The sequence below is a fragment of the Embiotoca jacksoni genome, unplaced genomic scaffold, assembly GCF_022577435.1.
Source record: "Embiotoca jacksoni isolate LCO1_2020_lvr unplaced genomic scaffold, fEmbJac1.0.p SCAF_21, whole genome shotgun sequence".
NCBI classification, from domain to species: domain Eukaryota; kingdom Metazoa; phylum Chordata; class Actinopteri; family Embiotocidae; genus Embiotoca; species Embiotoca jacksoni.
Genome location: NW_027185352.1, coordinates 1730593 through 1747879, shown reverse-complemented (window position 1 = coordinate 1747879; position 17287 = coordinate 1730593). Strand labels below are relative to the sequence as shown.

The following is a 17287-nucleotide window of genomic DNA, read 5'->3' as shown; positions in this document are numbered from 1 at the left end:
CAGTGAGACAGTGCGACAGTGAGACAGTGAGACAGAGAGACAGAGAGACAGTGAGACAGTGAGACAGAGAGACAGTGAGACAGTGAGACAGAGAGACAGAGAGACAGTGAGACAGAGAGACAGAGAGACAGAGAGACAGTGAGACAGAGAGACAGTGAGACAGTGAGGGGCCCCTCGAGGAAGGATTGTGTGAAACATGAGAACGTTGAGGATGAGAGATAAAGAGACCAGCTGATAAAGAAGGAGAGACAGTGGGATGTTACGTAACACTGTGCTATGTTAGCCCCGCCCCCTTCCACTGACCAATCAGATCCCTCCATCACTCCTCACTGCTCACATAGTGAGTGAGAGTAGGCGCCTTAAAGGGATGAGCATCCTCTCGTCTTATTGGAGGAAGAGAGAGGCATGACGGCAGCATCCTATTGGCTCTCAGACTGCATCACCACCATCATCACCACCATCATCATCACCACCATCATCACCACCATCATCATCATCATCATCATCACCACCACCATCATCATCACCACCACCATCATCATCACCACCACCACCACCATCATCACCACCATCATCATCATCATCATCTTGAGTGACATGTATGCAGCATCAACAGGGTTTCAGGGAACACCTTGTTCATGTGGAGACCTGTCATTTCTACTGTTGCTGCAAATGGCAAAGCCTGAAAAAAACATTTGGCTCTAATGTGTAAAAGTTAAATATGAGGCCGAAGGGAGGAGGGGGAGGAGGAAGAGGAGGGGGAGGGGGGGGGAGGAGGAGGGGGAGGAGGGGGGGGAGGAGGAGGAGGGGGGGAGGAGGGGGGGGAGGAGGAGGAAGAGGAGGAGGGGGGAGGAAGGGGAGGTGGGTGTGTTTGTGTCCATTGTTTCTCAAAGTGACCCAGTGACTGTTGAACCCATAAGACACTCGGGACATGAACTCGGCTGATAAGACGTGTCCGAGTGGACGAACCTCTTCAACACCTGGAGCTGAAGAAACACCTCGTTCACGACGAAGTCCAGATGTGACCGATCACGGTCCGACAGAGAAGAAGAGCACGAGACGGACACTTTCACAAAATGAGTACAAATGTACTCGACTCGACTTTTATTTAAGTTTAAAACTAAAAAACTAAAATCACAGCACAGTCTGTAAATTAAAAATCAAAATATCATCCTTTCAAAAAGTTTTAGCAAAGGTATTAACATCAAATTAAAATACCAAAACACCTATCTTTTAAAATCTCTAATAACATGATATAATAGATCGTTGTTGTTTTGTTTAGGATAAATGGAGAAGAGCTGCAGCCAACAGTTCACAAACAAGATGAGCTCCAGGACGGTGTTGATCCACCGTTGGCTTCTTCTTTACTGTCCGGGAAACAGTCGGCATGACGACCACCAGTCGGCCTGGCAACCCCTCCCCCCGCCCCCCCCTCACGCGCTAACCCAGCCATCCCCCCTCCTCCCCTCCTCGCCCCTCCCCCTCCTCGCCCCTCCCCCTCCTCCCCCCTGGCCCCCCCCCTCACGCGCTAACCCAGCCATCCCCCTCCTCCCCTCCTCGCCCCTCCCCCTCCTCGCCCCTCCCCCTCCTCCCCCCTGGCCCCCCCCCTCACGCGCTAACCCAGCCATCCCCCTCCTCCCCTCCTCGCCCCTCCCCCTCCTCGCCCCTCCCCCTCCTCCCCCCTGGCCCCCCCCTCACGCGCTAACCCAGCCATCCCCCTCCTCCTCTCTGCAGCCCGTTCAGTCGCCTTCTCTCCATCTTCAGCGCTTCACCGTCTCCGCCACCGGGCCCAGATAACGGATTTCATCTCGTCCTTCACACCTGTAAGTTTCCGGTTGATTCCGGTTGATTCCGGTTGATTTCGGTTGATTTCGGAGGGTTCGGGCCGCCGCTCGAGGCGCGTGCAGAACGCAGCGGCAGCAATGGAAGCTGCGTGGTGCCGGAGTCCATTGTTAGCGCAGGCGAAGTGAAGCTGAATGTCACTTATATGTCTGAAGCGTCATTAACGGGCGCTTTAACGGCTGCTGCCGTTAACGGAGACTGTTTTAAAACTATCGGCTGTCACTATGAATTAATATGTGTTTCATCACGCGTGGAATTTGTGGTATTTCAGCAAATAAAATGCAACGTGCACCCCGGGAGATGTGGTCACACATTCGGCCACCATCATGTCTCTACGACCGGTTTTACTGCGCGCACTTCTCCGGAAGCTCCGTTGTTGTCGGACCAAACATCTCCGACGGGAAACACCGGGAAACAAACACCGGGAAACTCCGGTGAACTCTCGGTGAACGTGAACTTGGTTTTGTGCCGTTATCGGTATTGGTGGGTTTCCGGTCGTTAAACGTGAACAGTTTCTCCTCTGTGACTCTGAGCATCTCAGACGTGAAGGTCGGCCGCAGGCTGAAGGCCTGGACAAGAGTCAGCCTTACACAACCCCTCAGAACCCCTCAGAAACCAGGAGAACCAGCAGACACCATGACCGCCCGGAACCAGGTAACCAGAGGAGAACCAGCAGACACCATGACCGCCCGGAACCAGGTAACCAGAGGAGAACCAGCAGACACCATGACCGCCCGGAACCAGGTAACCAGAGGAGAACCAGCAGACACCATGACCGTCCTGGAACCAGGTAACCAGAGGAGAACCAACAGACACCATGACCGCCCGGAACCAGGTAACCAGAGGAGAACCAGCAGACACCATGACCGTCCTGGAACCAGGTAACCAGAGGAGAACCAGCAGACGCCATGACCGTCCTGGAACCAGGTAACCAGAGGAGAACCAACAGACACCATGACCGCCCGGAACCAGGTAACCAGAGGAGAACCAGCAGACACCATGACCGTCCTGGAACCAGGTAACCAGAGGAGAACCAGCAGACACCATGACCGTCCTGGAACCAGGTAACCAGAGGAGAACCAGCAGACACCATGACCGTCCTGGAACCAGGTAACCAGAGGAGAACCAGCAGACACCATGACCGTCCTGGAACCAGGTAACCAGAGGAGAACCAACAGACACCATGACCGTCCTGGAACCAGGTAACCAGAGGAGAACCAGCAGACACCATGACCGTCCCGGAACCAGGTAACCAGAGGAGAACCAGCAGACACCATGACCGTCCTGGAACCAGGTAACCAGAGGAGAACCAACAGACACCATGACCGTCCTGGAACCAGGACGTGTTTCTCCTGTTGGTGTGGTGGGCTCCTAAACGGTCTCTACAGCTCATCTTGGGGCACCGTGTTGCTCAGCAACGCCATTGTTTCATGTGTGTGTAGCTGAGCAGGTGTCCTGTACGGCTGAACCTCCTCCCCTGTACCTCCTCCCTGTACGGGCGAACCTCCTCCCCTGTACCTCCTCCCCTGTACGGGCGAACCTCCTCCCCTGTACCTCCTCCCCTGTACGGGCCGAACCTCCTCCCCTGTACCTCCTCCCTGTACGGCCGAACCTCCTCCCCTGTACCTCCTCCCTGTACGGCCGAACCTCCTCCCCTGTACCTCCTCCCCTGTACGGGCGAACCTCCTCCCCTGTACCTCCTCCCCTGTACGGGCGAACCTCCTCCCCTGTACCTCCTCCCCTGTACGGGCGAACCTCCTCCCCTGTACCTCCTCCCTGTACGGGCCGAACCTCCTCCCCTGTACCTCATCCCCTGTACGGGAACCTCCTCCCCTGTACGGCCGAACCTCCTCCCTGTACGGGCCGAACCTCCTCCCCTGCCCTCCTCTCTGCAGCTCTGTGACCTTGATGTGACTGAAATGTCCACTTGTTGCCAGCCTGTACCAGCAGGCTAAATATGACCGACAACATGAGCTCTCAGCTTTATTCTTCATGTATGCTGACATCTGAGGTCAGTGGTTTCCAAACTGAGGCCCCCGGACCTTCAGGGGTCTTTTGGGATCCCCACATCATAAGATTTCTTCCATTTTCTTTCACATAATAATTTCCATCTCCGGTTATGTAACAGTCTGTGGAGATAAGTGACATATACAAGTTTGGTTTCTCTTATTCTTTGTTCTTTTAGAGTAAATTTGACTTTGATATGTTAATAAAAAACTTGGCCTGTTGCCACCTCAGATTTACTGTTTGATCCACGCAGAACCAGATGGACTCTGTGTTTGTGTTGTTGCTTTAGTGACTTTGATCTGTAACTGAATGTCCTTTCGACCTTTATTATGAAAGGCCAGCTTCCTGTTGATATTAAAAAGCTCATGAGCAGCAAAATATAAGAAAAATAAAATAAACAGGTGGAGCCAGTGTGGAAAATACAGCTGAAGTTAATTATTCATTCTTAATTCTAAACAAAAAATAACCAAGCATCTGTTTTAAAGGTCCCATATTGTAGAAATTAAGATTTGTATTTCTTTGTTGATTATAAAGCGGGTCCAAATGATTTATGGATACTGTAAACATGTTTAAAGATTCGATCCTCAGAGAAGTGCACACAGTAACTCATTTGGGCTTCAATAAGTGTGTGATGTCACAAACTCATGCTGATGTCATATGTCCGCCCCCAGCCCTTCAGTCATTGTAGTGATTATAGTATGTAAACCCTGTTCACATGAACTCAGCCACCCGAAGGGACGGACCAATCAGAGACCAGTGGGCGTGGCTAAGTGAGACCTTGAGGTCAGGAGTTAGTTTCTATGGAACAACACATTTACTATGGTGGTGAATGCTGATTGGTTAAAGACTTCCAATAGTTTGTGAATGAACCTGGAGGCCACGCCCATCAGGATGCAGCGACTTCAAAGGCCTGACTCAGATCGTCACAGAGTTCATGTCTGATGATACCAGCCTACTTCATTTCAATAAATGTTCGGATGATCCAATATTTACATTTATCTGCGGCATCTGTATCTAAAACTGGACATGAAGTAGTTTAAAGCAGCTCCTCCTGCAGCAGCTCCAACAGTAACACGCTGCTGACACACCGATGATTCACTATTAATAATCTTATAATGTCTTATAAAATGATATATCAGTCAGAGGGACCAAACCAGGACTTTGACTTTACTACTTGAACATGTTATTTTGAATGCAGGACTTTTCTGATAACTCTGAGCTGCTTGCCTCTTCGCTCTGTTTGCATCCTGACGTTTGTTCGCTCCACGTGACCCTGATCACCGACTCAAACACTAAACATCACCGTACACGGCTCGCTGCCTCCCAGCAGACGTGTTGCTGCACCTGGACGTGCTCCACCTGTTGTCGCTGGCGCCCTTATTACATCCGGTATTACATCCAGTCCGACAACAACGACCTTCACTGTTCCTGCTGGCCACGTGTCTCTGGTGCACTTCAAACCAAACACAAGGCTTCATGTGAACTTCACTATTTACTCAAATTACAGCATGTTGAACTCAAACATCATGTTTTCTGCTGCGATGATTGGAGTCTGGTCTTCTGTGAAACCTGAGCTTTGACTTATTCTGATCAAACAAGAAGCACCACGTTGTCTCTTGGTACAAAACTACAGGTAGTGTCTGGAAGTCAAACAAGTTCTTCACCAGGGGTTTCTGTTTAGTGACATCACCTTCATTTTTCAGTTCCAACTCCTACAGTTCAGTTCAGTTTACTTTAGTTTACTTTAGTTCAGTTTAGTTCAGTTTATTTATTTTTTTTAGTTTAGTTTACTTTAGTTCAGTTTAGTTACTTTAGTTCAGTTTAGTTTTTTTTTTTACTTTAGTTTAGTGTTAGGAAAAATAGTAACTCATTGTCAGTGTGTAAATTAAGTTACTGTTATGTGTGTAAAGTTTCCGTTAGTCTATGCATAAAACTTTAGATGAAATGTCTCGTACTGCGTGCACGTTCCAGGAGTTCCTCTCTTGCAGTATATGGCCCCTCGGGGGAGGAGGAACTCGTTTATCTAGTTTAGCACACACATAGGTTAAAAGCAAACATACCCATATAGGATGCAAAGAGCATTGAACCCATATGCACTTACGTTACACAACATGTGACCTTATCTATAGTAATGTAATCACGTGATGTTTTATAACCCCATGAATACAATAAAAGGAGCAAAGAGGGAAGTCTGTGTTGGAGTTGGCTGATGCCAGGTGAAGAGCTTACAACTCTAAGACCTGCACGGACTTCCCTTGCTGCAAGTAAAACTCAAGCCTTGTGTTTGTCTGACTGTGGGTTTGATTCTTATTCTATCAGCGCTGTTATAGTTCTGAAACTAACATTTAGTTTAGTTTACTTTAGTTCAGTTTAGTTTAGTTCAGTTCAGTTTAGTTTTTTTTAGTTTATCAGTCATCCACGAGGACCTCGGTGTTCCTGTGATGGACCGAGTCGTAGATACAGAACATGATGGATGTGACAGCAGCCATGATGACCTGCTCAAACACATCATGAGCGGACAAACTTTGTGTTCATGTTGGGTGTGATGATGCTGAGAGTGATGAAGATGATGATGATGATGATGATTATGATGGGCTCCACCACAGTCCTGATGGGACTTCACTCTTTTAATGGACCGTGCTGTTAGTCGTGGCTTTCTGGGTTTGGTTTGTGCACTTCATGATGTCTCTGGTTCATTTGATTAATATTATAATTTATATACAGAACCGTGTGTGTGTGGAGCAGCTTGCTTTGTTTTGAAAAGTAATTTATTAACAGAGTTTAGATCTGATGCCCATTCTTCTCTATTCTGTTCTGATTAACATTTTAGAAACTATTTTGTAATAATCACTAACAATGTGCAGAGATTACGTTACACATTACTGTTCAAATCTTTAGTTTTGATGCAGTTTAAAGTAGGAACGACCTTTTCAAGAAAAACTACTATTTAAAATTCGCTTGGAAGTATTAGATTTTTAATTGAGTATTTGTTTTACCTGCAAAGCTTCAAACCCCTGACAGCCATGTTATTCTTTTTCTTATGTTGTTTAATGGTTGCTGGCAGACAGCTTTTAGGCGCTTTACCCCCACCATCTGGTGGGAGTAACGTATTACAACCAGGCGCCGGTAAAAACGGGTAAGAAGGAAGAACGATAGTCGTATGTATTCATCGATTTTGTAGAATGTTATAAATCTGTACCGCATGCTGAGTTTATAGGGGAAGAGTTATCACACACGTGGTTTTCTGTTGCTGGATTAAACAGATGTCCCCTAAACGCCTCACATGAAAGTATCCCTCGACGGTACATTTTACCCACGTTCCCTAAACATGTCACAGACTGGCAGCAGATGTGAGCTGGCCGGCTGAGAGAAGCAGAGCACACCGATCCGACAGGTGTGTCGCCAAGAATTACTTTTAAAAGATAAGTTGAAAACGAGGGATTTTATCTCCGTTGAAGTTACGTATGGTGAATGCTGTCATCACCGACGCTGATGAGATTTATTCCTGCGTTACTGTAGCTGAAAGTAATGTGTGTTAAAACAGAAACATGTGGATGAAGACTGGGTTTCACAATTTGGTACCAAATGACACAACATTCAGCCTGTGGCATAAAAGTGAGGATGTTTGATACCCAGTGACTTGGTCTCAGACTTAATCACTCCCAGAATGCACTTTGCACTTGTTTCATATTATTTCTTCAAATGAAGGTTGTCATCCGTTTGAAGTGTCAGTCAGCGGCTCTGTAGAGGATCCTTCAGCTGCCTGATCAATATTTGGAGATGAATTGGTCCTCTGCTCTTGTTTGAGATGGTTTCACTCTCTTGATAAAAGTTGTCTCTGTATCTCCCACAGCTGCGATCATGTCCTCAGTGCTGCAGAAGCTGATCAGCCCTCTGGCCGGCACCCCCGCCGAGCCCCCCAGGAACAAGGTGACCGTGGTGGGGGTGGGCCAGGTGGGCATGGCCTGCGCCGTCAGCATCCTGCTGCGGGTAAGATACACTCCTTCATCACACCTTCAGCGGGTGGAGGAAACCTTAGAGTGGGAGAGAAGCTGCAAAGTGGAAAAGCTGCTCGGTTTAAATCCACGTTTTACATTTTCTATGTCTTCGGCCGGAGGCAGCAGATCTTCAGGTTGTCTGTCCGTCCATTTATCAGGAATGCTGTGAAGGGATTTCTTTAAATTTGCAGCCGAACTGATTTGATTTTGGTGGTTAAAGTTACTGTGTCCTCACAAAACCACCAAACGGTCAAAGGTTAAACTTGCCTGTGAGATCGTAATGTTTCTGTCCATTGTTCAGCTCCATAACTGAGGACCGTATTTCACATGCGTGAATGTGTGTCATCCTGGATGTCCACTGAGAAACTGCAGATTAAAAGGACCTGTTGGGTTAAAGATGTGTGTGAAGGCTCCATGTTTTAAAATCTGTAGCTTCTTTGCAGCAACATCTATATCTGAAGCATTGGCTGTTGTCATGGCAACAACTTTATCAGAATCAGCTTTATTGGCTGAGCATGTGAACACATACATGGACGTGACCATTTCTTCTCTCAATGAAAGACGTCAGGAGACGCTACAAACTGTTTTCTATTTACCATGAACTGATTGATGTCCTCCGGTCAGGACCTGTGTGACGAGCTGGCTCTGGTGGACGTGATGGAGGATCGTCTCAAAGGAGAGATGATGGACCTGCAGCACGGCAGCCTGTTCTTCAAAACCTCCAAGATCGTGGCTGACAAAGGTGAGGAGCTGCAGCGGATCTTCACCTGCCCTCCCAACAGTCACCTGCAGACGTCCTCAGACTGATGTCTCTGTCTCCTCCTTCAGACTACGCCGTCACAGCCAACTCCCGCCTGGTGGTGGTGACGGCCGGCGTTCGCCAGCAGGAGGGAGAGAGTCGCCTCAACCTGGTGCAGAGGAACGTCAACGTCTTCAAGGCCATCATCCCTCAGATCATCAAGTACAGCCCCAACTGCACGATCATCGTGGTCTCCAACCCGGGTGAGAAGTCTGTCCACCATCACGGAGATGTTGGAAGAAGCGGTTGTTTTGGTTGAGATAATAACTGTGTGTGTGTGTGTGTGTGTGTGTGTGTATTAAAACAGTGGACGTAATGACCTACGTGACCTGGAAGCTGAGCGGTCTGCCGAAGTACCGCGTATTCGGCAGCGGCACCAACCTGGACTCCGCCCGCTTCCGCTACCTGATGGCCGAACGCCTCGGCATCCACGCCAGCTCCTTCAACGGCTGGGTGCTGGGCGAGCACGGAGACACCAGCGGTGGGTGCTCACAGGCAGGCTCTCTAACCCGGTCCGTGATCGGGGCTCGGAGACCTCCCGTCGTTGACTGTGTGCCGGTGTGTGTCTTCCTCCAGTGCCGGTGTGGAGCGGTGCCAACGTAGCAGGAGTCAACCTGCAGAAGCTGAACCCCGACATCGGCACCGATGCCGATAAGGAGCAGTGGAAGGCCACACACAAGGCCGTGGTGGACAGGTACGCCGGGACTCATCGGGCTTTTAGTGATTCTCCGTCATCTAAACACTCTCATGATGACAGAAGTCAAAGACTTGATATGAACGTAGTAAAAATGCTCCTCGCAATTTAAAAGCACGACTTTAAACGAGATAAAGAAGCAAAGTCCAACTCCCATTCTTAGTTTTTTTTAACCAAATGGCAGATTCTGGCAGCCAGCCAATCAGACAAGAGTGGGCTCGTTGAGGTATTTTAACCAACACCAGAGATTTTCCTCTCATATGACCTCTTCCAGTTCACTGAGAGAAGAACAGAGGACAGTCGGAGGTTTGGAGCTGATCCTGGATCAGGAAACCTCTGACTAACTTCACCTCTCAGCCACAACGTTTAGCTGTTGAACACGAGACACTAAAAACTGGAGCGTCTCCTGCTTGTGAGGCGTTTAGGGAACATCTGTAAATTCTTGCTACAGAAAATAACCTGCGTCTCGCCCTCTAATCTGCATTAAAACTAAAGAAGATTACATTAATGTAATATTGCCTTTAAATGGATTTGATCAAATTGTTATTGAATCATGTTTCAGAGTGACAGTAGTTCCAGATTAGAGGCGGTGCTGATGTGCTCGTGAGCTTTAACTCGCTGACCGTGAGAACATCAGTCGGATCACCTGAATTTTGGCTGAATATTAATCTCAGAATTTCTCTACTCTGTCAAATGTTCTTCCATCACTAGACTTTTATAATTACACACCTGAACATTGATGGTGTGTCATTAAACTCTCCGAGCTGCAGCTCTCTGAGGCTCTGAGTGATTACAGCTGTAGAGGAAGTAGCCCAGTGGGAATTTAACCTGCAACCCTGCAGTGTTAATGACAGCTTCTCTCTCTGCCTCTCTGACCTCAGCCTAATGCACTGACAGGGCTCTGCATCAAAGGCACTCACTTATTATTATTATTATTATTATTTATAGCACATTAAAGAGCAGTCAGCATGGTGTGTCTGTAATAACTTTATAAGTGGTTGTCAATATTGTATCTGTAATTATGGACAATTACTTTTATGGTAATCTGATATTCATTGATACCATCACTTGAAAATACACACTGAAGTAGTTATTGGTAAGAGGATGTAATTTATTACACTGAAGACAGAATATACTGCATCACACATTTTTAAATACACATACAACAATGTATGCAGTATATCTATTCAAATGGAAAATTCCACAAAATTTATGTTCAATTACAAAATTGTACACTCACATCTGTACAGGTCAGTTTCTGCTTGCTTGTGAATGCACACTTACATATACTTCGTATTTATAACGCGTGATGTTCCTGTAAGATAATAAATGCAGAAGGACATTTTACACACACACACACACACACACACACACACACACACACACACACACACACACTGTGCAGGTGTTACAGAGAAGCCCTTTGTGTTCCTCAGTGCCTACGAGGTGATCAGGCTGAAGGGTTACACCAACTGGGCCATCGGTCTGAGCGTGGCCGACCTGACCGAGAGCATCGTGAAGAACATGAACCGCGTCCACCCGGTCTCCACCATGGTCAAGGTCAGACACACAAACAGGAAACACACACACACATACTGAGACACTACAAACAAACACCACAACCATGTAGTACTCAGCCTCCTGCCGTCCTCCGTCCTCCGTCCTGTCTCTGAGGCGTTACGTTGTCAGGTCGTCCCTCCCGGTGTTGTCATCGTGATATCTCCGCAAAGCCTCCAGGGACTTTCTTCAAATGTGTCACAAACATTCACCAGAACTCAAGGATGAACTGATTAGATTTTGGCGGTCAAAGGTCAAAGTTCAAGGTCCCTCTGACCGCACGTCGACCCATACTCATGAACGCGATGTCACAAACTGGTTGATGATTCTAGTTTGTTTTGTTCTTCTGGATTCTTCTCAGAAAATAAAAAACACCTGCAGGTCGTTCAAAATGTAAACCGCACGATGTGTAGACATTTATCAATCTTCTGTCTCAGGAGACGTTTCAGCCCGTTGCAACTCTTTCAAACATGTCACAAGACCCTGAACATGAATCCTGTGAGAGCTGAAAACAACAACATCCTTTCCGTGCCTGTTTGTCACAAAGCTCACACGGTGTCAGTCACATTACTGTGGTTAAACTTTAAATCTGAACACTGAGGCGCATGCTTACTGAAAATGAGTGAACACGCAGCCGGAGATCTCACGAGGTCGGCGGGTCGGTGTCTGGACGCTGCGTCGTTTCACAGGTTTCAGAAACACTTCAGCGGTGTGGAGATTTCTGAGTAACATCAGAAGATCAGTGGTTAGCCTAGCTTAGCATAAACACTGGAGGCAGGGGGGCGTAAACAGCACCAGCACCTCCGAGCTCGTTAAAGGAGGCCGAATGTTTCCTTTGTTTTCTTCAGTGTGGACACTGATAGAAAAGTTAAAAACTGAGACTGTGTGCAGCGTCTTGAAGTTACAGTTTGTTTCAGAGGGAACCAACATGGACGAACTCTCCTGACTACCGGGATGTTTTCAGAACCGTCGGGGACTTTTATTTCCTTATTTATTGAGATTTTGTAGCTGTTTTCATCCGTGACAAGTTTCTACATTAGTAAAAGGCCAATCAATCAATCAATCAATTTTATTTGATTTTATTTACAAATAAAAAATACCTAACTGTTAAAATTAACAAACAAAAAAGAAACACAATTCACATGATAATACAACAGTCAAATGAAATCATGTTCAAAAGAGGGAAGAAGAAAGTTTTTTGTTCTGATGATATTTGTATTCCACTTTATTTATTTAACTTCAATATTTAGCTCTTAAAATGTCTGCAGGTTTGGGTTTTGTTATTTTGGGAACCCCCATTCATCCAAAGGGGCGGGGCTTTCTAAGGTGGACTCAGCTATGTTGGGACATGTCGTCCTTGCTGATTGGACGATGTGTCCCCGCTCATCTGTATAAGATGATGGCAGCTTATGGCTGAAACGTGCCTCTTTTTTAGTTTTTTACCATAATAATTTCTTATGGATTCATATTCTGCTCTTTTTTTAAGAATCAAGTATTTATGACAAGAAATCAAAACTCGCCTGTAAACTGGAGATGCTTGTATTTGTGTGTGTGTGTGTGTGTGTGTTTTGCAGGACATGTACGGTATCGGTGAGGAGGTCTTCCTGTCTCTGCCGTGCGTCCTGAACAACACCGGTGTGAAGAGCGTGGTCAACATGACGCTGACCGACGGCGAGGTGGGCCAGCTGAAGAAGAGCGCCGACACGCTGTGGGGCATCCAGAAGGACCTGAAGGACATCTGAACACTCCTAACACACACACACACACACACACACACACACACACTCACACACACTCACACACACACACACACTCACACACACACACCGTGCAGAGGCCTGTCGACATGCACACTCCTTTTATAACACCCCTCTCTCTCAGACTCTTTTATTTTGAAGGACAGTACCAGAGTTTTTTAGAACTGTGCCAGCAAGGATTTCAGTTTTACATGTACCATATGTCATGTCATCAGACCCAACTTCACTTTTTATATCAGTGCTCTTGTGTTACTGCCGACTTCCTACCGATCTCCTGATCCCTCCGAGTCTGAGAACCTCTGGTATACTCCTTTAAAAACAGCTTTGCTCCCCAACAGTTGGTCGGCTGGTGTAGCTGTGTTCCTGTGTTCGTGATAGCAGAAGTTCCTATATCTGCATGGATTCTTGTGTTTCAGGATTTAACACAACCCTCTACTAAAACTGTCCCTGTCCTCCTCCTCTGGCCTCCGAGTCCTTCGTTTCGATCCCCGCAGCGACAGAAAGACCCTGAACGTCTCGATGAAGACCCTCGGCACGTGTTTTCCTCGACGCCTTCTCTAAACCTTTTCCTCTGCAGCAGACACGTAGTGAGTCGTAACGTAGCGAGCGAGGTGAGATTGTTCTTCTGTGTTATGGAAGCGAGGCGGAGCGGCAGGTGAAGAGTGGAGACGTCCTGCTGGACATCACCAACGTCAACATCACCTGTGATCGTCTGACATTGTGTTTGAAACCGTGCTGGAGACAGAAACCTGTAACTTAATAAATCTGAACCTCGTGAAGGTCGCTGTGTGTGCTCCACTGTTTTGTTTTTGAGAGAAGGACTCTGTTCATGTTCCTTTTGTTTAATGCTGCAACCAAAAAACAGACTTATGATTAATTCATAAGTTATTGCATAGAAAAATACAAACCACCATCGAGGAATTAAATGGGTTTAAAGTTCCTCATCAGACAAAAATACTATATTTTCCAAACTGTAAATAGTAAATAAACTTGAAACTCCAATGCACATGTCCAGTTGAACTTATGTCCAGTTGAACTTATGTCCAGTTGAATTTATGTCCAGTTGAACTTATGTCCACCAGTTCAACTTAATATATTTTCATTCTTGAATTTTCAATGCAGTAGATGCTATTTCAAAGGTATAAATTAAGATTTCCATTTCTGATTATGAAGCAGGTGAATATAAAAACTGTGAAAGTGTTGACGTGCTTATAACCTGTATTCAGCAACAGTTTGTGATGTCACAAACGTCAGGCTCATCACAGCCCACTGTCCAACCTTCAATACGGAAGAAAACACTAAGCAGTCACTCGCGTATGAAGCTAGCTAGCTACAAGACCTGTGATTGGCCTGGGCGTGTGTCACTCAGACAACAACCAGCCAATCAGAGGAGAAGGTCGATGACACCGCTGCACCTTGAAGACACCATTTTGTTCCAGAGAAAAGTTTAAGAGACAAAATGTAAAACTGTTTGGATCCTAAACCCACAGAAATGTCTTCTTATGGAGATCAAGACTGCAAATAGTTTAGGATTTTACAGATTTTGGTGCACAAATATTTTTGTGGGAAAACGTATTAGACACAAATCATTATTCAAAACACATTTTATTTGAGATGAAACTAGTCTGGAGGGCATTTTTAAAACTGGTAAATTCAGTTCCTTTAAGAAACGGCTGTCGTCGGTTGAGGATGTTTTTTAGAGTCAAACATTGATGCTTCTTCAGCAGCTGAAACATCAGAGCACACAAACGGAGATTTTAGGATGTTCTTCGTCCAGGTTATGTAATTAGTTAGGTAAGTAAAAGCAGTATAAGTATTGATGTTATATAGATGTCAATAAAAACCATAAAAACGCTGTGTGGTGCTAGAAAGTCTTCAAAAGTATTAAAGGACATTTGATGAAAGAACTTCTTTTACTTAAAACAAATCTTGTCTTCATGAGATAACACTGATGACCTGCTGATCTCCTTTTAGATGTAGATTTATTCCGATTGATCAGCAGATCTTCCTGTTGGATCTGAAGCTGGTTCAATCCACTTCAATAACTTCATATCAGCCCAGTTTATGTATAAATGAATAGAAGAAGTAACATTTATTCACTGATGAGCTGTTTACTAATTACACAAACGCACAAATCAATCTGAGCGACCGCCGTTCATGATACATCAGCATTGATACACATCTTATTTATTCACCGTGACATTTACAATATGGCTGCAGTTTGGAGGAAAAACCTTCTGACTCATTTGACTGTAAACATGTATGGAATTAAATATTCCCATAACCTTAATAAGACATTTGTATTTTCTTATAACTCTCCCTGTAAACTGAAAGAAGGTCCTGAGACCAGACACTGATACAGAGTTTATGACTGATGGAGGATCTGTCAGAAATAATATTCTAATTCAAGGTGCAAATTTACAAGTTAACAATCATCGTAATTATGTAGATATTTGCTTGGTTGGTGAGTCACTTCAATACATTTAATATTAATATTGTTGTTATTTGATTCAGATAGTGTTTTATATATTTTCCTGTTAACATAATTTCATGACAGTTTTTATTTATACTTTATGTAAACAGGAATTATGCTTATTTGCACATTAATGCATCTTGTAACCAGCTGCTGCAGGATGTCGCTTATTTATAGTCTTTAAAAAAGCACTGCAGTGCCATCTTGTGGCTGCATTAAGTCACTGCAGTGAATAACGGTTCAGCTTTAATGAGATATCGTTAAACTTTTACTGTGATACTTTTACTATGAAGATGATGAAGAGCACACGTGCCACAACATGATCTTATCTAAGTCTTTGTCATTTTCTATTCTATTTTCTATTTGTCTCTCATAACTCCACTATGTAGATCTTAAAATAATTTCACATTAAAGGTAGGTACAAAAGTTTTATTCAGGAAAACACTGTTTTATCTGAAGCCAAGGCCTTTTGTAATGCACGTGGTCCACAGCTCACACGACTCCTCAGAGGACGACACACCTGGTTCAGGTGGGCACCTCCAGTTCTCGTGAGAAGAGCGAGAGGGGTGAGAGTTTATTAGTCCTGGCTCTTTTCACGGCTCTTCTGTAGATGTAGCCGTTGTAACGTTTCCCAAAGCGGAGGCCGAACGGGTTGAAGTTGAATTTATTCCTGCGGTCGTTGCACAGGAGCTGCCGCTGCTGCTCGTTCTCTCTCAGGGAGAAACACAGGTTGGGATCCTCCGCCGGGAACTCCGCCGCGCTTCTTCTCCTCAGCGCAGAGAGGACCGCACCTGAGGACAACCAGCAGAGACATCAGGCACAGCTGGACACAGCTGGACACAGTTTAACGCACCTGGACACATATGAACACAGCTGGACACAGCTGGACACACCTGGACATAATTTAATGCACCTGGACACACCTGGACACATGAACACAGCTGGACACACCTGGACACAGCTTAACACAGCTGGACACAGCTGGATACAGCTGGACACCCCTGGACACAGCTGGACACAGCTGGATACAGCTTGACACAGCTGGACACCCCTGGACACACCTGGATACAGCTGGATACAGCTTGACACAGCTGGACACCCCTGGACACACCTGGACACACCTGGACACATATGCACACAGCTGGACACACCTGGGCACAGCTGGACACAGCTTAACACAGCTGGACACAGCTGGACACATCTGAACACAGCTTGACACAGCTGGACACCCCTGGACACAGCTGGACACAGCTGGACACAGCTGGATACAGCTTAACACAGCTGGACACCCCTGGACACAGCTGGACACACCTGGACACAGCTTAACACAGATGGACACACCTGGACACAGCTGGGCACATCTGGACACAGCTTGACACAGCTGGACACAGCTGGACACAGCTGGATACATGCAGCTGCAGCTGCAGAGCACCAGTGTAAATAAATTAGGAATCATCACCACTCAGTGACACAAAGGACTGAAAAGAAACATGTTTTAGTTGTGGACGGGCAGATACCAGTCGAGCACTAGGACCCAGGCAGGAAGGGAGGCCAGAGGCTCCAAAGGGAGGCAGGAAGCTCACCTGGACCTCTTTCCTGCGCACCTGAGCTCAAGCTGAGGCCAGCCTTGGTTTGGTGGTGATTTTGGTAGGCTCCCTTTGTTTTAAAAGATTTGTTGAAAAAAATGGTTTTAGTAGTGAACAAATATAAATATAAACTGAGATTGTTCTTTTTAACATAATATTAAGTTGGCCTTTTTATAAATAGTCTCCAGACACCTGGATGTCTCCAAACCAGGGGAAGGACTTTGTTTCAGGCCTGGAAGGTTTTTCCTTTTGTCTCCACTCTGCATATAGTTTGTAACATGTTGTTGTAAAGTTTGTTTTGTGTATTAATTTGTTTTTGTTTAGTTATTTTTCACCAGATATTTCGAAGAGAAGTAGCTACTGTTCTTTTTCCACAGCTTGTTAGGTTTTAGTCTTAATATGAAATTGTTTGGGCCGTTTCTCTGTTTCATTTCCCTCCAGTGTGTCGGCCGTCGGGCTGCCGGGGAGAACACATGGTGGGAGTCTTTCTGCAGGTTTTGTTTGAGTTTATTTTTTAGCTGCAGCATATTGTAGTGCTGTTAAATCGTGGTGTTTCATTTTGCTTGCCTACTTT

General features: G+C 45.9%; 2 protein-coding genes across 2 annotated transcripts in view; one reads left to right on the top strand and one right to left on the bottom strand.

Annotated features, from left to right (window-relative positions):
• Positions 1 to 1697: 1697 nt before the first annotated feature.
• ldhba (lactate dehydrogenase Ba) lies at positions 1698 to 13437 on the top strand. Its single transcript, XM_069156367.1, has 8 exons — positions 1698 to 1823; positions 7703 to 7839; positions 8472 to 8589; positions 8676 to 8849; positions 8954 to 9127; positions 9223 to 9340; positions 10777 to 10900; positions 12472 to 13437. The coding sequence occupies exons 2-8, from the start codon at positions 7711 to 7713 to the stop codon at positions 12637 to 12639; spliced, it is 1005 nt and encodes a 334-aa protein (XP_069012468.1). The 5' UTR covers positions 1698 to 1823; positions 7703 to 7710; the 3' UTR covers positions 12640 to 13437.
• Positions 13438 to 14771: 1334 nt separating this feature from the next.
• Positions 14772 to 17287, bottom strand: part of kiss2 (kisspeptin 2) — a 4201-nt gene continuing 1685 nt past the window's right edge. Inside the window, exon 2 of the mRNA XM_069156368.1 lies at positions 14772 to 15918. Within this exon, the coding sequence (XP_069012469.1) occupies positions 15653 to 15918 (266 nt within the window). The 3' untranslated portion in view covers positions 14772 to 15652. The remainder of the gene's footprint in view (positions 15919 to 17287) is intronic.

Coding starts and splice junctions, on each gene's coding strand:
- ldhba (XM_069156367.1), top strand. CDS start 7,711: ATGTCCTCAGTGCTGCAGAAGCTGATCAGCCCTCTGGCCGGCACCCCC. Junction 8,590..8,675: donor CAAGATCGTGGCTGACAAAG/GTGAGGAGCTGC, acceptor CTCCTCCTTCAG/ACTACGCCGTCACAGCCAAC. Junction 10,901..12,471: donor CGGTCTCCACCATGGTCAAG/GTCAGACACACA, acceptor TGTGTTTTGCAG/GACATGTACGGTATCGGTGA.